At 43.9% G+C, this 16,890-nt stretch overlaps 1 protein-coding gene across 4 annotated transcripts in view; it reads right to left on the bottom strand.

Annotated features, from left to right (window-relative positions):
- arhgap17a (Rho GTPase activating protein 17a) overlaps nucleotides 1-16,890 on the bottom strand; it is a 30,015-nt gene that overhangs the window by 8,755 nt on the left and 4,370 nt on the right. For 3 of the 4 annotated variants that reach the window (XM_047327625.1, XM_047327626.1, XM_047327628.1), the window contains exons 2-14: nucleotides 11,879-11,918; nucleotides 6,691-6,795; nucleotides 6,461-6,493; nucleotides 5,884-5,960; nucleotides 5,083-5,194; nucleotides 4,507-4,583; nucleotides 4,261-4,378; nucleotides 3,473-3,541; nucleotides 3,222-3,303; nucleotides 2,080-2,207; nucleotides 562-673; nucleotides 283-364; nucleotides 31-111 (exon numbers count right to left, since the gene is read on the bottom strand). In XM_047327625.1, the coding sequence (XP_047183581.1) occupies nucleotides 31-111; nucleotides 283-364; nucleotides 562-673; nucleotides 2,080-2,207; nucleotides 3,222-3,303; nucleotides 3,473-3,541; nucleotides 4,261-4,378; nucleotides 4,507-4,583; nucleotides 5,083-5,194; nucleotides 5,884-5,960; nucleotides 6,461-6,493; nucleotides 6,691-6,795; nucleotides 11,879-11,918 (1,116 nt within the window). The remainder of the gene's footprint in view (nucleotides 1-30; nucleotides 112-282; nucleotides 365-561; nucleotides 674-2,079; nucleotides 2,208-3,221; nucleotides 3,304-3,472; nucleotides 3,542-4,260; nucleotides 4,379-4,506; nucleotides 4,584-5,082; nucleotides 5,195-5,883; nucleotides 5,961-6,460; nucleotides 6,494-6,690; nucleotides 6,796-11,878; nucleotides 11,919-16,890) is intronic. The other variant, XM_035613543.2, reaches the window with a different exon arrangement.

Genomic DNA, 16,890 nt, shown 5'->3' with positions numbered 1-16,890 from the left:
ACGTTTCTCGTGTAAGTGTACACAACTGACCTCAGGTTGCTTTTGTTGTTCTTTGGAAGTTTATCGCATACGACCCAGAGTGCCTGGAGCCGCTTGTCTGGGTCTGACACGCTGGAAATAAAGGAAACAAAAAAAAAAATTGTGATTGACAGCAGGGACATGCAGTCCAGGCTCCAGATGGCTACATGGCCTAAATATACTGCCATCCCTGATTGCAGTATTCTGATTGATATGTTTGATATTAATACATTTCATTTCAAGTGACAATGTCGTGAGCCTTGCCTGGATGCCTGGTTCCATTCATCATAAAGCTGGTGGGTCATTAGAGGTTCTGGGAGCTCCCTCAGGTAGGACTTCAGTGCCCCTGAAACCACACGTACAGATTAAAAAAAAAATGTTATCCACTTTTCAGAGCATAAAACACCACTAAGAGGTGAAGGTCATCACAAAGAAGACACGAGGAACCAAATTTTAAAATAAATGTTAATTAACATCTTTACTTCTAAGTTTTGTACCAAAATAATACAGCAAAGAGAAAAACAGCGTTGGTTTGGGACGTACCAGCCACAGCGTGGGGGTCGGAGTAGAACTCCTCCAGTTGTGAAGTGGAACAGTCCAGTGCCGCCTTCAGCTTCTTTAGCTTGGATGCCCCTGCTGCGATTCTGAATAGCCCCTGACACAGAAACACAAACAAACACACATACACACAAAGACAAATAAACCACAGTGACTTTGCCAACAAACAGAACAACAACGATACATGTGGGCATTAATGTGCACGCGCCGCCCTGTGCTTTCACCCTGACGTAGACACACTTTCTTAGTAGTCAATTACAGACAGAGAGTGTGTATAAATGCACTACATACACTCCCCCTGGCAGCTGCACATAATGAAACCTTAAAGCAGGCGAACAAAACACGCCCTCCACTCGCAGCACAGCGAGCTCTTTACTCTGACACATAAACAAAGGCCGTCTTCACACCATAATGATACAGACTGGACTCACCAGGGAATGAATAGGGCAACGAATAACACCCTTTGCAGTTAACCCTTGCACTCTCTCTGGATCTTTTTTTGCACAAACACGTACACGTCCAAAAACAAGATGTGATTTATGGACGGGCAGGCAAGTGGATTCTATTGTATTCTAAATTTGTTTTCGGGAAAGGGACATCACAATTCATTAATCATCAGGGTGACGGCAGCTCTGGGACAAGCGTTACAGAAATGCAGGAGTTTCCCCTGTTTACAGTTAGTCTGACCACCCACCTCCCTGATTCTTAAGATGCTCGTGTGAACAAACGATTTAAAGCATCGGCGTCCGACGTGTCCAATGACCCGTTGGAGCCGCAGCTTTGTGTGACTTTTAACGAGCCAAGGCGGCACTTTTCATTCACACATGGTGAAACAATAGATCAATTAAGATGAGCAAACAAAATCCTGTTCTACGTTGTAAAGTACAGTCAAGGGAATTAGCTTGGAGGAGGATGTCTAGCTGTCGTATATCAGAACTGGCTGTTGCAGGTCACTGCTACTTAAAAGTTAGTTTGCCGGTTTTTGGCTATAAGCAGGCATGAAACAAGCTCACAGTCATGTTAAAAAATATGTTGGCAAACAACTGTCTTCTTAAACGTCGCAGTAGGATTATTATTTAAAAAAAATTGGGTTTGTATCTCAAGATCAATACTCACTATCTTTTAGCTCCGGTTTGATCTCCACCACCTTCTGAGGGAAATATCTAGTTCTTAAATGCTTTTGTTCATCAGGCGGATGCTGACTTTGTTGTGTGGTGAGATAAGGTACAGCGTGTTTGTAGCATATAGCGGCTGCTACAAATTCATTTTTTTTATTTCGAAACAGATAAAAATGAAAGGCAAGTTTGACACTGCATACAAAAACAAAATGGGCTTGATGACAGTAAAAGTGCGACCTCAAGACCAGAGGACAAATGACAACATAGCATTCTTATTTAAGTTGCCTGACGCGCACCATCTTACAGGCCACTCGCAGCCCGCTGCCTGCACTTTCTATTGATCGAGCTAAAGTCTCCCCTGGCTCTCCGTCTTTCACTTCCTCACCTCTTCCTTCATGCCAGTCTCCAGAAGCATCATCACGCAGGCCTCTAACGGCAGAGCGATCTCCCTCCCGCTCCTCTTCAGGTGTTCGTCCAGCCCCGTGCCAAACGCAGGCTTCTCGGTCCACGAGTCTGGTCACAGTGGGGAAGAATAATAGAGAAGCACGAGAGGCAATGAGACTTAATATTGAAATTTTTTAACAAAGTTTTAAATCTGAAGAGACAAAGAAATTGTTGTAAAGCTGTTGTAGATTTGTATGACCCGTCTGTCATGCTAGTATGAAAAAAATAAATAAATACACAGCAACATCCCAGGACTCAGTGTGAACTAGCACGTTGCTGGTCTGGAAGGCAGATTTATGGGTCAACAACTCTCCCCCGGGCCAGTTCCTAACCAGTCCTCGCTATTAAATGAATAATACCAACCACATGCTCCCAGCCAGCAGGAGTGACTGTTCGACCTTCTCTCTGTATCTACGTGCATGTGGGACAGAAATGGCGAGGGGCGCAAAAACCCAGGTGGGTGTGATGTGAGTAGGGGCGGGGGAGTGTGTGGATGTGTGTGTGTGTGTCTGTGGAGTTGGTGAGTCAACGCCACATGCTGGGAGACCAGGTTCGTCTGGTTTGGATACGATGTGTTTAGTAAAAAAAAAATAACAACAAGCTCCCCGACAAGACACAGCTAAAGAGGGAAAAGACAAAACAACGGCGAGAGCTTTAAAAGAGAGACATTATGTGGGTAAAGCGGAAAAACTGATTATTTTTTGGAGAACAGAGCGGGGTAAACAGAAGACGATTCTTTAATATCTGGGCCTCAGCTGTGGCCTTTGACAATTACCATAAATGGGGTAAGTGCAGTTCAGAAGCTTGGAAAAACAGACCACAGTGATGTAACTGAAAGGTGCAGTAGCTGGTTCATTTCATAGGGTCGTTGGAAAAATTAATAAAGAAACTCAAACTTCTGTCTATCAGGAGAAGGTTTGTTTGAAAGGGGGCACCAAAGAAAAACACACACATTCTCCAGAAAACATGTAAAAGGGGTCGCATTTTATGAGCAGCACAGAGTCTTCCTGTGTGTGATCTTCATAACAACACTGCACAGTTTCATGTTAAATGGGTGCGAGTGCATGTTAGCTTGTATTTTACCTTGCTGAGCCTGGATGGTGGGCAAGACGCTCTCCAGAAGAGTGAGAGACTTCCTGTGGTAATCGGCTTGAGCTTCTAAGAGCTACAGACACAGAGAGAAAAAAATGGCATGTAGCAGCGAGGTACATGACGGCAAAGTAAACAAAACTGCTGGCCACATCTGGGTTCCCCCCACACACTCAGCAGCTGCGAACGTTCCCACAGCAACTGGTGCAAACACATTCTTTGACTTGCTGACGCGCTGAGCTCACCGTAACGAAGTAGCGGGCATAGTCGCCTTCCTTAGAGAAGAAACTGTACATGTCGGCGGCGAGTTGATCCTGTGGAGGAAAAGCACAGGAAGCTAAACAGGAGGTGCACTGGAGGATGACATCAATACTATTAATGCTCTATTTATTTATAGAGCACATCACCAAATCAACAATACAAACCAGTAACAAGGAAGAGGAAGAGTGGAATAGCTACATTAACCATAGTTTATTCATCAACAATCTCCATCTCCACTACAGTGTCATCCATCAAAAGGATGGATATTTCAGGTGGCACCAGGATGGGGCGTCTGGTGGTCAGCTACGCACCACGTGAGTCATAAATCCTCCTGCTCCTGGCAGGGCTCAGTGAGACTGGGAGGGAGCACACGGGTGAAGGGGAAACACAAGGCTCTGCGCTTCCTGGAGAGAAAACCCTGACAAATCACGGAGCAACTGGACACTTAAAACAGACGAGTGACTCGACTCAGTAGATGAAAACACACGTTGACAGGGCTTTTTTTTCCGGTCATTCGTGTGCGTCAGCAAGCTGGGTCAGAGGGCCCTGAGGGTCTTGGACTGTCCAGCCACTGCGATGATGATTTTCTTCCTTGTATTAATGTTCTGACCAGGACTTTTTCCTTTTACTCGTGCACCATGACCATAAATTACCTTTAGCCTTTACCCATTCATTCAGGAACAAAGGCACTCGGCCTGCTGTGACCTTGATAAACAAGACTTTAAGGAAGCAACGGGTCTCATCATCAATCATCTACATGCACGTCGGTTACCTTGCAAAGCTCCACTTTGTTCATGGCCTCATCCATCTCCTCCTTGAGTAGGTCAGCTTTGGCCGTCAGTGCTTGTGTATTTGTTCCTGAGATTATTGACTTGGTTGCCTGCAACCATCTGAGGTTGAAGAGAAATGTAATAGGATAAAAATGGAAATTAAGAAGGTCTAATGTGGTCTCATGTTCCAGTTTCAATTTTGTGCATGCAGGACACATCAACAGGGGAGAAGAAGTGATGAGACAGACCTTGCTCTGGCAGAATCGTAGTCCAGCACTAACTTGGCCAGCTGTTTCCTCTGCTTCAGGATGTTGGGGATGTCCACCTACAGAAGACAGACCCAAGACACAGCATGTTGACAAGCCTAAAAAGTTAGGAGGTGATTAACACAAAAAATGTTTACGGTACAATAGAGATGTCCGATAACCAGCCGTTACTCATGTTAGGTTTAACTTGGTATAAAAACGGACAGCCTGTAATGACACAGAGAAAAGTCCATTATGTTTAGCTAATAATGCGAGGGCTGGAGGAGTTTTGTTTCGACTTTTCCTTCTCCTACCTCACAGGATCATGTTACTAAAACTAGCCAATAAGGAACATACGTGTCTTTTGCTCGAACACTCCATTTCATCTGCGACTGAACAGTGTGCACCCGAACGAAAGCCAACTCATCTTTTCTTATTTGATTTAGACGAAACGGAGTAGAGAAAAAAACAGATGTGACTGCTATATATTCAAACGACCAAAGAGGAATGAGTGTGTTATTAAATATTTAAACTTGTGTTCAGTTGTGGTTTTGTCAAGGAGACGGGAGGTTTTCGGACCTCTGCTAGCTGGCTGAGCGGATCCAGGACATCCTTCTCTATCTGCAGCTCGTGTTGCATCAGTTCTGACGCCAGGCGGTTCTCTGCCTCGCCGCACACTTCCATCATCTTGCTGTTAACGCACATGCCGGAACAAAGAGAGAGAGAGAGAGAGAAAGAGAGAGGTGTTAAGATCACAACATACTCATATTCAGGCCTCATCATCGGATCAGCACCGTTAGGTGAGGATTGGAGGGAAACGGTGTAATGACACGTCATCACTACAAATTGTTGTTCGCATTACAACACAGAAGGAGCACAGTGTGCGCCACTCGCTCTTCCTCTGTTCCCAGTCAATGGCTGAAAAAGAAACCATGTCGAAGTAATGTTGTCATTTCTAACTGCCCACATCCAGGAGCACACAGTGGCTTCACAGTGATGAATCTGAGTTTTTCAAGCAACAAAACCCTAAAGCCTTAAAATAAAAGAGGACAACAGTGTGACAGCAGACTTGACTGATATACTTTCTCTTCTTCTTTTTTCCCCAGACAGACACATGGCTGCCGTGTGGATTCTGAGACATTCACTTTCTAGATCCTCAGCTACAAACTGTCTGGTCTCGTTTTGATGGGTGAGCCGATCCTCACGTAAGGGAACTCCTGAAAGTCCCCCCGTCAACAACAAAACAAAACTGGGCAGCTTGCTTGCCCTGAATGCATGGCCTCGCATTTCACACTCTCAGGGGTGCATCTGCTCCGTGTAGCAACAGTTGCCAAGGACGAGGAACTGGATACTTGGTGTGTCAGTCAATTAACTACTCACCCTATCAAAGACTCTTCTCCCAGCTGGTTTCCGCCTTCCACCATCGCTTGTGACAGAGAAGTCAGAGGAAGCTTTTTCTGTGGGGTGCGAGGCAGAGGGACAGATGCAGACAGTGGTTAGACTTACATCGAGACATAAACTACTATCAATCTATGCAGCGGCACAAAAGTACCTATTTCTATACACTAGTTTCAGTGCTAGATGTTCAAGCAATGGAAAACCCAACAGGGACTTTCCATTGAGCAGCTCAACAGCAAATTCACCGAGTCACGAAGAGGAGGAGGAGCGAAAGGAGGAAAAGTACAGATGTTAAATGGGAATTGAGATGAGAACTAGGGAAGTAAGACATCTATCAAATGACAAAGCTATTTTTCTTTCTTCTCCTTGACAATGACACAGTTTATGTTTGTGCAAAAACATTTATGAGTCTTAAACATCCTGTTTTGTTTTTTTTACCAGAGAATCCCAAAGGCAAAGGTGTCATGCATTGTGAATAAAGATGACAGATGTCTGAATGGGAAATGGAGCAAGTGGTGCTGAGGACCAGAGAGTGGAATAAGTAATCAGTGCTTTTTACCTGACCATTTCCTGTATAGAGGCGCGGTACGGACTGTGATGCAGTTTTTAGTGGTGTGGGGCAGAAAACACAAAAACGGAAATCATGGACCATGAGCCTACTGTACATCACCATTTATACAGAGAACAATGGCAACTCACAATTTGCGTGGAGGGTGAAAAAAACAGCTTAATTGATTTGTTTAGTTTTTAAGTAACAATTGTTTTATTGGAGTATGCTTCATGTCTTACATGTCTCTTCTCTGCGTCTGCACCAATGTGTCCTTGTAGACACGGCACCATCCTCTTGTGTGTGTTGTGGGACACCACACGCACCAACTCCATGCGTCGTTCGATCTGCACATGAGACAAGAGGAGTCATGTCAGAGCGAGATTGAAAACTTTCTAAGCTGCAGTTTAGATGAGAAGATCTCATATTTCTCTTAAAAACATTTGGTTTTAGAAATGTTTCTTTAATCGAAAATGCTCACAAAACAGCACAACCTACGCTTTATTTTGATAAACCCAAGAATTTGGACTGAACTTCATCCTGCCATGAATGGTCCAGTACAAGTGAAAAAACAAACCACAACCACTCTTAACTTTTGCTATGAGGCTCAGGTCGTAAGATTTAGCGACACCTAGCGGCGAGGTAGCAGGTAGCAACCAACTAAATAGCCCCTCCCCTTCCAAGTATGTACGAGAACAAGCAGCGGCCTTCGGGTACAGTAACATAAAAATGTGAAAGGCGCTCTATAAGCAGTGATTCTCACCCTGAGGGTCCCGACCTCCACAGGAGTCGCGCGACAATTTCTGGGGGTCACAAGATAGTTGTGGAGAAAAAAAATAATGCAATATTGTAGGAGATTGTTTGTACATTAAACCGTCTGTTCCAATGATAAGATCTGCTTTAGAATGGATGATACCCTTTGTGAGAGTTAGTGTTCGGACAAAACAAAGACTTTTATTTTGTGAAATTGGCCTCCTTTTGCCACTTTCGTGATTTGCACCAGCCTGGTTATTCTGGTGTGTCGCGACTCCAAAATGTTTCAGAACTTTTGCTGTATAGAGCTAGTGTTTGGTTTCTCTAGTGTAGACACACGGCGACCTGCACAGAAGAGAACACACACAGGGCTCAGTCTAAGTCAGGCGTGTCAGACATGGGCCATGGGCCAGTCCAATCTGGCCCACTGGGTGACTTTGCAAAGTGTGAAAATAGCAGAGATGTCATTAATGATTACATTTTTTCAATAAAAACACAGCTATTCCTGATTTTTCCACTGTGGTGGGGGGGCGCTCTGTCCTTAGAGAGTAACAGGTCCTGTGATAGATGTCACATGCAGGCCAATGAAACACAATCCATGTTCATGCGAGTTCTCGGTAAAACTGAAAAGTCAGGAAAAAGGGATCCTATTTATGAAAAAATTATTCAGTAGGTGGTAAATGGGAAGACAGTGTGTTTGGTTTGTTCACAGCAGCTTTCAGATGTCAATGGAAATAATATTCAGTGCCGCTATCAGACTCATCAAGGCGGGGGGAAAAAACAACTTGTAAGGACAACGGAGAAACAGAGAAGGTAAATGAATTGTTGGCAGGTTTGAGGAAAAGGCTGTGTGTTTGTGAAGGCTAGATTAATTATTGTTTCAAAAAAAATTACATCGTGAAGACATATACACAGAACTCGTGTGCCCCAACAACCTTTGCTTTAATTCTATTGATTGGTTATTATGCAATAATGTTTTTAAAAGATCACATTGGGTGGCCCATGAACTAAAATGGGTTTCACACCCATTTTAAGCTAGTGGAAACACAAAAGGTTGTTAGTTTCAGATGCTTGTACACGAGTGAAAACCTAATTTTGATATTCCATTTCTGCCAATAGATCAGCAGAACTCCTACAAACCGGTCCTTTAACCTCACCAACAGCTCCAACTTGTCATCCATCGTACAACAGTGTGACTGCCCCCTCGATGGCTAATGAGGTCGGTCCAGTTCCGTGCCGAGATTTGATTTGCAGCTGCCTTGAGGGAGTCACGGGTCAAAGTATAAACATGATTGATAAGGCTCGTCCCTTCAGAACAATACTGGAATGTTATCTTTGAAACAGATGACTCATCGGAACTGTCTCTATAGCAACGGCCACTGGGCTGTGTGACTGACAGCGAGGGGTTCTTCGGCTTTAAAAAGGCCTTTTTTGATTACACAGGCTTTCTCCTGTCCACTAGTTGGACAACACAGATCCACTCTGTGCTTTTAGGGTGACAACATATAATACTGTCATTGATGGGAGGAGCAGCTATTCTGGCTTAAGGACAGGGGCCGCCTGAAGCTCAGCAGGGTGACTGTTCACTGTCCTCGTCATGCCAGGTGCCTGACAGGGACAGTCAGTGTCAACATTAGGCTGACTGTCACCAGCTCATGAAAAGAACTGATGATTGCAAGTTACTGTTCTAGTCTGCTTAAAAGTCTGGCCAGCAGAGTCGGATGATGCAGAGAACTGGTTTACACTGGCAACGCTTGTGGGAACGTCAACATCAGGCTGCATGTCACAGAACAGGCGCTTACTCTGTTTTCCAAAACTAAAAACAAAAACCTAAGCTGACGAGTCAAAGCACGAGTCGGGAAGTGTCTCAAAGGGGACAAACATGTGCTCAAGAGTTGGGACAAACAGTGCTGCAAAAATAAATGGGTACACTGAGGTCTAGAGGGCAAAGCGAGCCGAAATAGAGCCAGAAAAATTCAGAGGGAGGATCAACCGAATACCAGACAATTGTGTTCCAAAAACAGAAAGGAGTCGGAACTCAGGAATTCCACAGCAGATATCCGCCTCTCCTTTCCCTCCCCCTGTTCTCGCGCTCTTACGTCATTCCTGACCCATGGTGGCCCCCGGCATTCCCAAAACAGCTGGGTCAAATACAGATTTACCAAATGCACACATGCACTTGCGCACACACACACACACACACTTTACATATGATATAGGCTTCGCGAACACCGCTTAGACACAGTCCAGTGAGTACCAGGCACTAAACAAGCAGGGATTCCCCGCCCTGTGCTCCAAGAGGGACAAAGTTCCTGCGTGGGAGTATTGGAAGAGTTTTGGCTGCATGGCACCAGGAGTACTGCAGTCGTCTTCCTCTCATTGTAACAAAACGGGGTTTGGACGCACAATGCCGTGCACTGGAAAACACCGAAGGAGAACCAAAAGATGGGTGTGTTTTTCCTTCTCGCTATGTGCTGAGGTCAACAGCTGGTCAACCCCATGACGCGTCATAGAGCAAGGGAATCCCATCACTAAGTGGGACAGACGGGGAGAAAGAGACAGAGAAGGTGTGTCTGTGTGCCAGTGTTTGTTTATTGGTTCCTAAGAGAAAGGATGTGAACATGTCTGGACAAGTCCAGAATGAACAGAAATAACAACACATGATGCATTAAAGGGGGGGGGGGATATTTTAGCGAGTCATCGATGAACAAAATATTCATTGTTTCCATTAGAAATATAACACAGTGTTTAAGTCGCTCCGTTGCTACCGTATATAAAACGCCCTAAAATATTTCACAGGAGTATTTCTGTGGCTGCTATGTCGAGGACCAGCGAGGAACGGACAGCTGGCACCAGAGTGCTGGGTGGCTCACAGGAGCCCGGCACAGGACAGGATGCTAGGCCACAAGATTAAAGACCCACTGGTCATTTTCAATTATTCCCAGTATATTTTGTTGTGGAGTGTATGGGGCAGATTAGCAGACAGATCTTTAACTGCCGTAGAAGAGGTGGGAAGCTAGAATGGGAGTCAAAAGTTAAGTGAATGCACCAAATTCAAACTAAAATTTTCTAAAATATTCCACAATGGGTTTCTCATTAAATTAAGCAATGAAATGAGAATGTTTTTGCTTGGAGTGGCGCAGCCATCTCAGGAATGAAGAGGTCAAGTGATTTGCTTGTCCCTATCCCTCACTCCCTTTTCCTTTATCGGACAGCAATGTCCCTGTGAAGCAAGAAACAGAGACCACAGAGTCACGACGGCCGATTCCCAGACAGAACAATCGTGTCTTTGAGGAACAGTGAAAGTCAATTTGTGAGACATAATATAACATTCTCTCACTGAAAACCAACCCAAGAGGTTAGTCACAGCTGTCCGCTTGTGCACCAACTCATGCCGGCCCTAAATCTAACACCGGTGTTCTAGCTGTCACTCATACGTGTTTTTGGTCCATATTACAGCCCATTTCATTATCACATGAGATCTGTCAGTGCTGTTTGTTTATGCGCCGGCTACAAAAGAGGGTGGGGAGGAGAATAAGAAGAATGGAGGGTGACAGACATTGTGGCTGTTCTCAGCGCATAACGCACAGCCAGCGGCGTTTGTTTGTACGTCTATGATGCCTCCCATTCACACACAAAGACAATCTATCGTTGGAATGTCTTTGCCAAGCAGCCAGCGATTTTTGTCCATAACCCCACCTGCCGTCTTCCTCCGACGGGGACAGTGGAAGTTTTCCACTGGGGGAATTCCTGCACCAGCAGCTTTCACACACAGTGCGTCTCAACTGTGTGCAAGCAACAGTCCCATGAGTTCACAGGATTTAACTTGAACACAAGTGCTGAATCCACTCATTAGCCACCTTCATGCAGAGAGGGAGAACTAAGAGGCGAAGCTTGGTTAGCATGAACACTTTGTCGGCACATGGTCCCCACAGCTCTTCAGGCTTCAATCAGACCATTTAATTTCCAAGTCAGTTTTGAAAAAGATTTGAAAAACAACAACAATCGCTAAAAGAAAACTGAAAACGCCTTTGAGAGACACATATGTACGAATCACTAACCTAGTAGTAAATTCATGTTTAATTATACGTCTGAGAGGCAGATTGTTATTAAGGGAAAAAATGTCACTCTCCATTACACATGGAGAGTGACATTTATGAGGTTTACATTCCATCTATTAACCGCACCAAGCCCCATTAATGATTAATGCACCTACAGGCCAAGGGTGGAGACTAATCAGTGAAATAACCTGACTTTAGCTTTGGAATAGCCAAGAGAGTAAGACAACATGCAAGAGTAAGTGAACTGAGGCTTTGCACCAAAGATGATGACTGGCCTAAATGACAAGGGAACAGAATGAAAACTTAATATGTCCCATTTGATTGAGCAGTTTAAAAAAGAGTTTAACATAATTTTAAACATACATTTTGGGGGTTTTTGCATTATGCTCTGTAGAGACGAACTGATTTTGGTATCAAATTCAAAATCTTGGTGATTACGTGAACATAAACGAACATACATTTTTCTCCAAAGTTTGCCCATGTTGGACGAATTATAACAAAAAAGGCCCTTCGTCAAATCAACTGTTTTGGTTCCAAAGAGTGCAGCCACTGCCTGGTAGATGCTTGAACAGTGTTAAGGGCTCGTCAGAGCTCTAAAGTCAGATTAATGATTTACCTGTAGGAGGTCATCGCTGAGGACTTCTGTTTTCTCCGCTCTGTGGGTGAGAAAAGACAACAGTAAACACTCAGATTAGCACTGGTAATACAAGCAGCTCTGCCAAAATGCAGCTCTGTGCAGTCACTGCAAAAATAACACTGCTCCTGAAAGACTGGTTTCCAAGCCGAGATATAAAAAAATATGCCAGTGTGAGGTATTATAGAAAATATAGACTGAGACATCAGTGGGAATGCTTGAGCAGAGGGTTGGTCTATTTGGTTTGCTGCCATGGCTCAATGAGGCTGGTACCAAGCCCGACTCCCTTCAGACTACAGTAAGAAAATCATGAGCTGTGACAAGCTGGAATTAAATGTGACAATGAAAACAGATTCTGTTGAGCTACAAGAATCACACAGAAGGTGTGTTGCCCAACAAGCTTTGATTTCCTTAAGCCGTAGCTAGCTAGCCCGGGCTCAACCATGTCGTGCATAGCAGCTCCGCCTGAGCCTATTAATAGTGAACTAATAGTTGGATTGGAAGAGGTCAGACAGATTAGATTCACTTAAAGGGAGAAGGCTGGGAAACACAGACTCCAGGCTGGTGGCTTCTGTGACTGGAGTCAGCTGGGGAGCTATAAATCATTTGTTATATAACGTTAAGACACACTCATTCAGCAAAGATGCAATGTCCACATTGTTGTATACTCGCAGTAGGACACTTTCAACACCTGCTGTGTGTGTGTTAAATTATTAACCAAATCCACCCAGCTACACCATTATCCTTAATGCATTATGATTTGTCAGAGGACAAAAAATTATTTTAGCGGATTGCTTGAAATAATTTCTGCAATCTACAGTCACTGAATTGTATTTCTTTAAAGTGGATGTGGTCATGTCTGGTCAATAATCGATACACTTAAAAAGGGCTGCACAGGCCTTCACATCTCTCGGTGCATCAGTAGGACATTTTTTATCATTGGAAGGTTGCATAGATAATCAAACATGAGCTATAAGAAAAATCTCTCAAACACAATGTGGTTTAAGTCATGCAAAGGTATCTGACAAATCAGGGCTTATGTACCATAAACACTTAATACCAACATTTCTGTGCAGTTACAGAAGAATGTTGGGTGTAAGTGTGTCTGCTCGCAGGCTCTGGCTGTAGAGTTTCAGTGACACATAGTTTAGTAAATACAAAACTAGTGTGGGAATGTGTCATCATCAAACAAACTTCAATTTTTGCCCACGGTTGCTGTGTTTGCTTTCCCCGCAGCCAGTCAGGTGACTGTTGCCATGTGACAACTTGTACAGTAAATTAATCAGTCAGTTATCTGTTTGAGTCAATTTATTATAATGAATATGTTTCGGACTCTCGTGCAAAAACAAGACACTTACAGACATCGTCTTGGCCTTTTACGTGAGGTTGGGATTTGAGTATGTGAAGCTGATGTGAGCTAGTCTGTACAGCTCTTTAATATGATACCGTCTGCAACACTTCAATAGCTGTGTCCTTATATGTACTGTAGCTTTCTGCCTCTGTTCCCTCTTTTTCTTTTTCACATTTTTCACTGTCACGTGACTCAAACCTGTCAAACTCCGTTTACTTTTACCCAAAATGATGACAGGTGATATCGGTTGTGATGCATGTCCGGCAGATGCATAAAACCTTTCCAAGAGTTAAGCTCAGCCTCCAAAACTGACGGGACCTGCAGAAAGTGACTCGCCCGCATGGGCCCTCCTCTAAAGGCTGCTTTCTATGAACTATAGTAACCCTGTCACAGCTGCTTTCAATTATAACACGGAGGCAGGGGGAAACAGAGAGACTGACGGAGAGGAGATGATCGTATGGGGGTTAGAAGAAAAGAAATACAAAATTTGGGGGGTTGGAGCCTCCAAAAAGTGCCGAAGCAGAATAATCTAGAGGCCGGAGATGAATGGAAAGAGTTTCTCTGGAGGAGACGTAGCCGAGCTGGTGAGGTCACACATGCAGAGGGAGGACCACAAAGCCACAGATACCATACAGACAAGACTCCCAGCTAGCTGCAGAAAAATGTGAGCCAAACACACACACACACACACACATTATGATATGCTCACACATACACAACGTGATTATACAGCCACATTATCGAATCCATGTTCTGGTGTAGTCTGAAGGCTGTGGAGCTCTTCATGTGGTCCTGTTGAGAAGTTGAACCTAACCAGTGTATTCATCAAGCGGACTTATTCGTTCATGAAAACAGGCCTAAGATCACACACCGCTTGTGCAGACTGGTCAATCAGTGTGTTTGTGCGCACACAATTGACTTAACCCCCCCACACAAGTTCTTTGCTCGTTGACCTAATGTCCAGAGGGATCATAATATACTACAGGATACATGTACATGGGAAGATGCCAGGAAAACTAATTTAATACTTCATATTTTTACAGACGTGTCACGTGACGAATTGCCACAGCCCCACAACCAAATGTCTGTATGTTTGCAGTGTGTGTGACACCAGTTTTCTGAAAAAAATAAAAAATACTTTTGTTTCCCACCACCAACATACATTCTGTTCAAACACTACTTTACATCTGGTCCACTTAATGACCTCTGTGCCTCATGAGCGGAATCTAATCAAAACACCAAAGGAAGCTAGACTAAATTGTACACATGCCAAGAGCAATACAAAAGCTTGACGAGTGATCCAGTTCTATTAATTGACTGTGAAGCTGAGCAAGAAAACCTGGGATGGGGTGTTTCATGTGAATTTTATACAAAAACAAAAGGACAAAAGATATTTGTGCTGGGAGCTGTTGGCCTGTTTAAAAGCTAGAGCCTGACTGATGTGGACTTTTTGGGGCAGATGCCAAATACCGATATTAGGGAGTAAAATGCTAAAATAATTGCACATCTTTCCTGCATTATTTATCCTATCACATAAAAGTTTTCATCTCTGCAAACATAAACGTAGATACAGATACTTCTGAGAGGTTTGTATCTGACGATTTTTATAGGCCAACGAGTAAATGGGTCTGGCTCTGATAAAAGAAACACTTGTTGTGTGAACCAACCCCAAAAAGCACTGTCACAGAGGGGTAAAAAAATAGATGGGGGGGGGGGGCTGTGCGCAGGCTGAGCAGAGGAGAAACAACAACAAACAAAACAATTGTTTTGCCAGCATCAGCTGACCTAGGGTGAACAGAGTCGACCCCACCGTGCCCCAATGAAGCAGGAGCCTTTGGAGGAAAGTGTGTCACTGCGTGCTGCTGCATGTGATTTCTTAACAAGAGGAGATCCTCCCCGCGCGGCCGTGTCCACTAGTTCAGAGTGGTGGTAACCATGGCAATCTACTATCAAAGCGGAAGGGGGGGCGAAGCGAATACTGCAGCCATAAGCACAATAGAGCGGCTGTTGCGGGCCACTCAATACAATCAGCGGGACGGGGAGGAGGGAGGGTCGGCCTCTGCTGGTTGCAACAGTTGGCAGCTTCAGGCAAGAAAGTAATGGATACTGGAGCAAGATGAAAGGAGCAGGGAGGATAACTGGGTGACTCAGCCCATATGACAGCCCTAATGTGGCCCATTATGTGAGCCGTTACGTTAACACAGAGAGAGCATCACATGGAGGGGAAGACTGAAGGACCTTTACCCAATAGAGATACATCAAGGCCAGGCTCACCTGTACATCGTGACAGGTCTTCTTCCTTCCTGCTAAAGTTTGTATCCCAATATTGTCGCACTAAATGACTACATAATTAACCAAGTGTAAAGTTTAGGGCTGAAACTAATGATTATTTTCAGTTACATATATATATATATATATATACATACATATTTTGTTAATGAATCAATTGTCAGAAAATAATTAGAACGAGACATCAGAAATTCCTAAAACCCTATTGAAATTTCAACAATCCAGATCCTAAAAAAGTTTATAAAAAAAATAGATCCAGGAAATTGTCACATTTGAGAAGCTGGAAGAAGAAATTACTTTGCTTATTTGCCTTCAAACTGACTCCAATGATTCAATTAATTATCCATTCTCTACCATTTGATTAATAATTTAATCACTTTAGCTTCGGTATTGTTCCGGTCCAACAATCTTGAGACAAGTGACCCGTGTTTAGTTTGTCACTAAATAATGTCAAACATTGGTCCACTTCCTTTATTCTGTCTTTCCCATTTATAATAAGGATGAAAGCAGAAATAATTTTTGACAAACACACCAAGGCTAGTTTATCAGAAGCAGTAGCACCAACGCGTGATGTCCAACACCCCTCATTGTCCCGCGTCACTGGCCTGGTGAGACGCACTGCAACGCCCAGTGTCACTGATCTTTATCAACAGTGACATTTTGTTCTCTGTGGGGAAAGTGTCTATTCAGTTTAAGTCTGTCTCAAATGAATCCACAACTTCCACAATGAATCCGCATCAGATTGCATAACACTGAGCCGGTTTCACTGTTGTTGTGTGCGATATCAAAAAAAGGATTATATGATACAGCTGTTTTTTAATGCCAGTGAATGATTTACTCTGAGCGAGGACAAGCGCTCGTACGTTCTGTGGTGTTTGGGTAGAGCCTGCAGGAGGGCAGGACATGACAATAACTCCGCTGCGGAAAGCAGAGTTTTTCTTTACAGTCATAAATACGCCCACTCGCTCGGCGTGAATCTTAGAGAGATGTTCCAGCTGTATTCTCACATGGGCTCACTCTGGAATTTTCTGGAAATTTTACTAGGGGGATAGCAGGAAAAGTTCTGGACATTTTTCCCAAACAACATTTGCGGACATCTGCCCATGATGTTAAACTACTGCCTTGCTCAGGGCTTTTCCTTCACTTTACTGTACCCTTTACCTTTGAACTGCCCCTCTGTTTGCAGTTCTTGATCATGTGATCAGTGACTGAAAAAACTTATCTAAGGTTGATTTCCTGACAATCACAGGTGATGTCGTTAATCACAGGGGGGAAAAAAAAGAGAAAAAGAAACACCCGCACAGTGTCAAATACGGTCCTCATCCTGCATCTGTGGAGCATGATTGTTAGCTCA

This window comes from Scophthalmus maximus, chromosome 16, assembly GCF_022379125.1.
Source record: "Scophthalmus maximus strain ysfricsl-2021 chromosome 16, ASM2237912v1, whole genome shotgun sequence".
Classification (NCBI taxonomy): Eukaryota; Metazoa; Chordata; class Actinopteri; order Pleuronectiformes; family Scophthalmidae; genus Scophthalmus; species Scophthalmus maximus.
The sequence above is the reverse complement of the archived record's forward strand: the minus strand, read 5'-3'. Positions and strand labels throughout refer to the sequence as shown.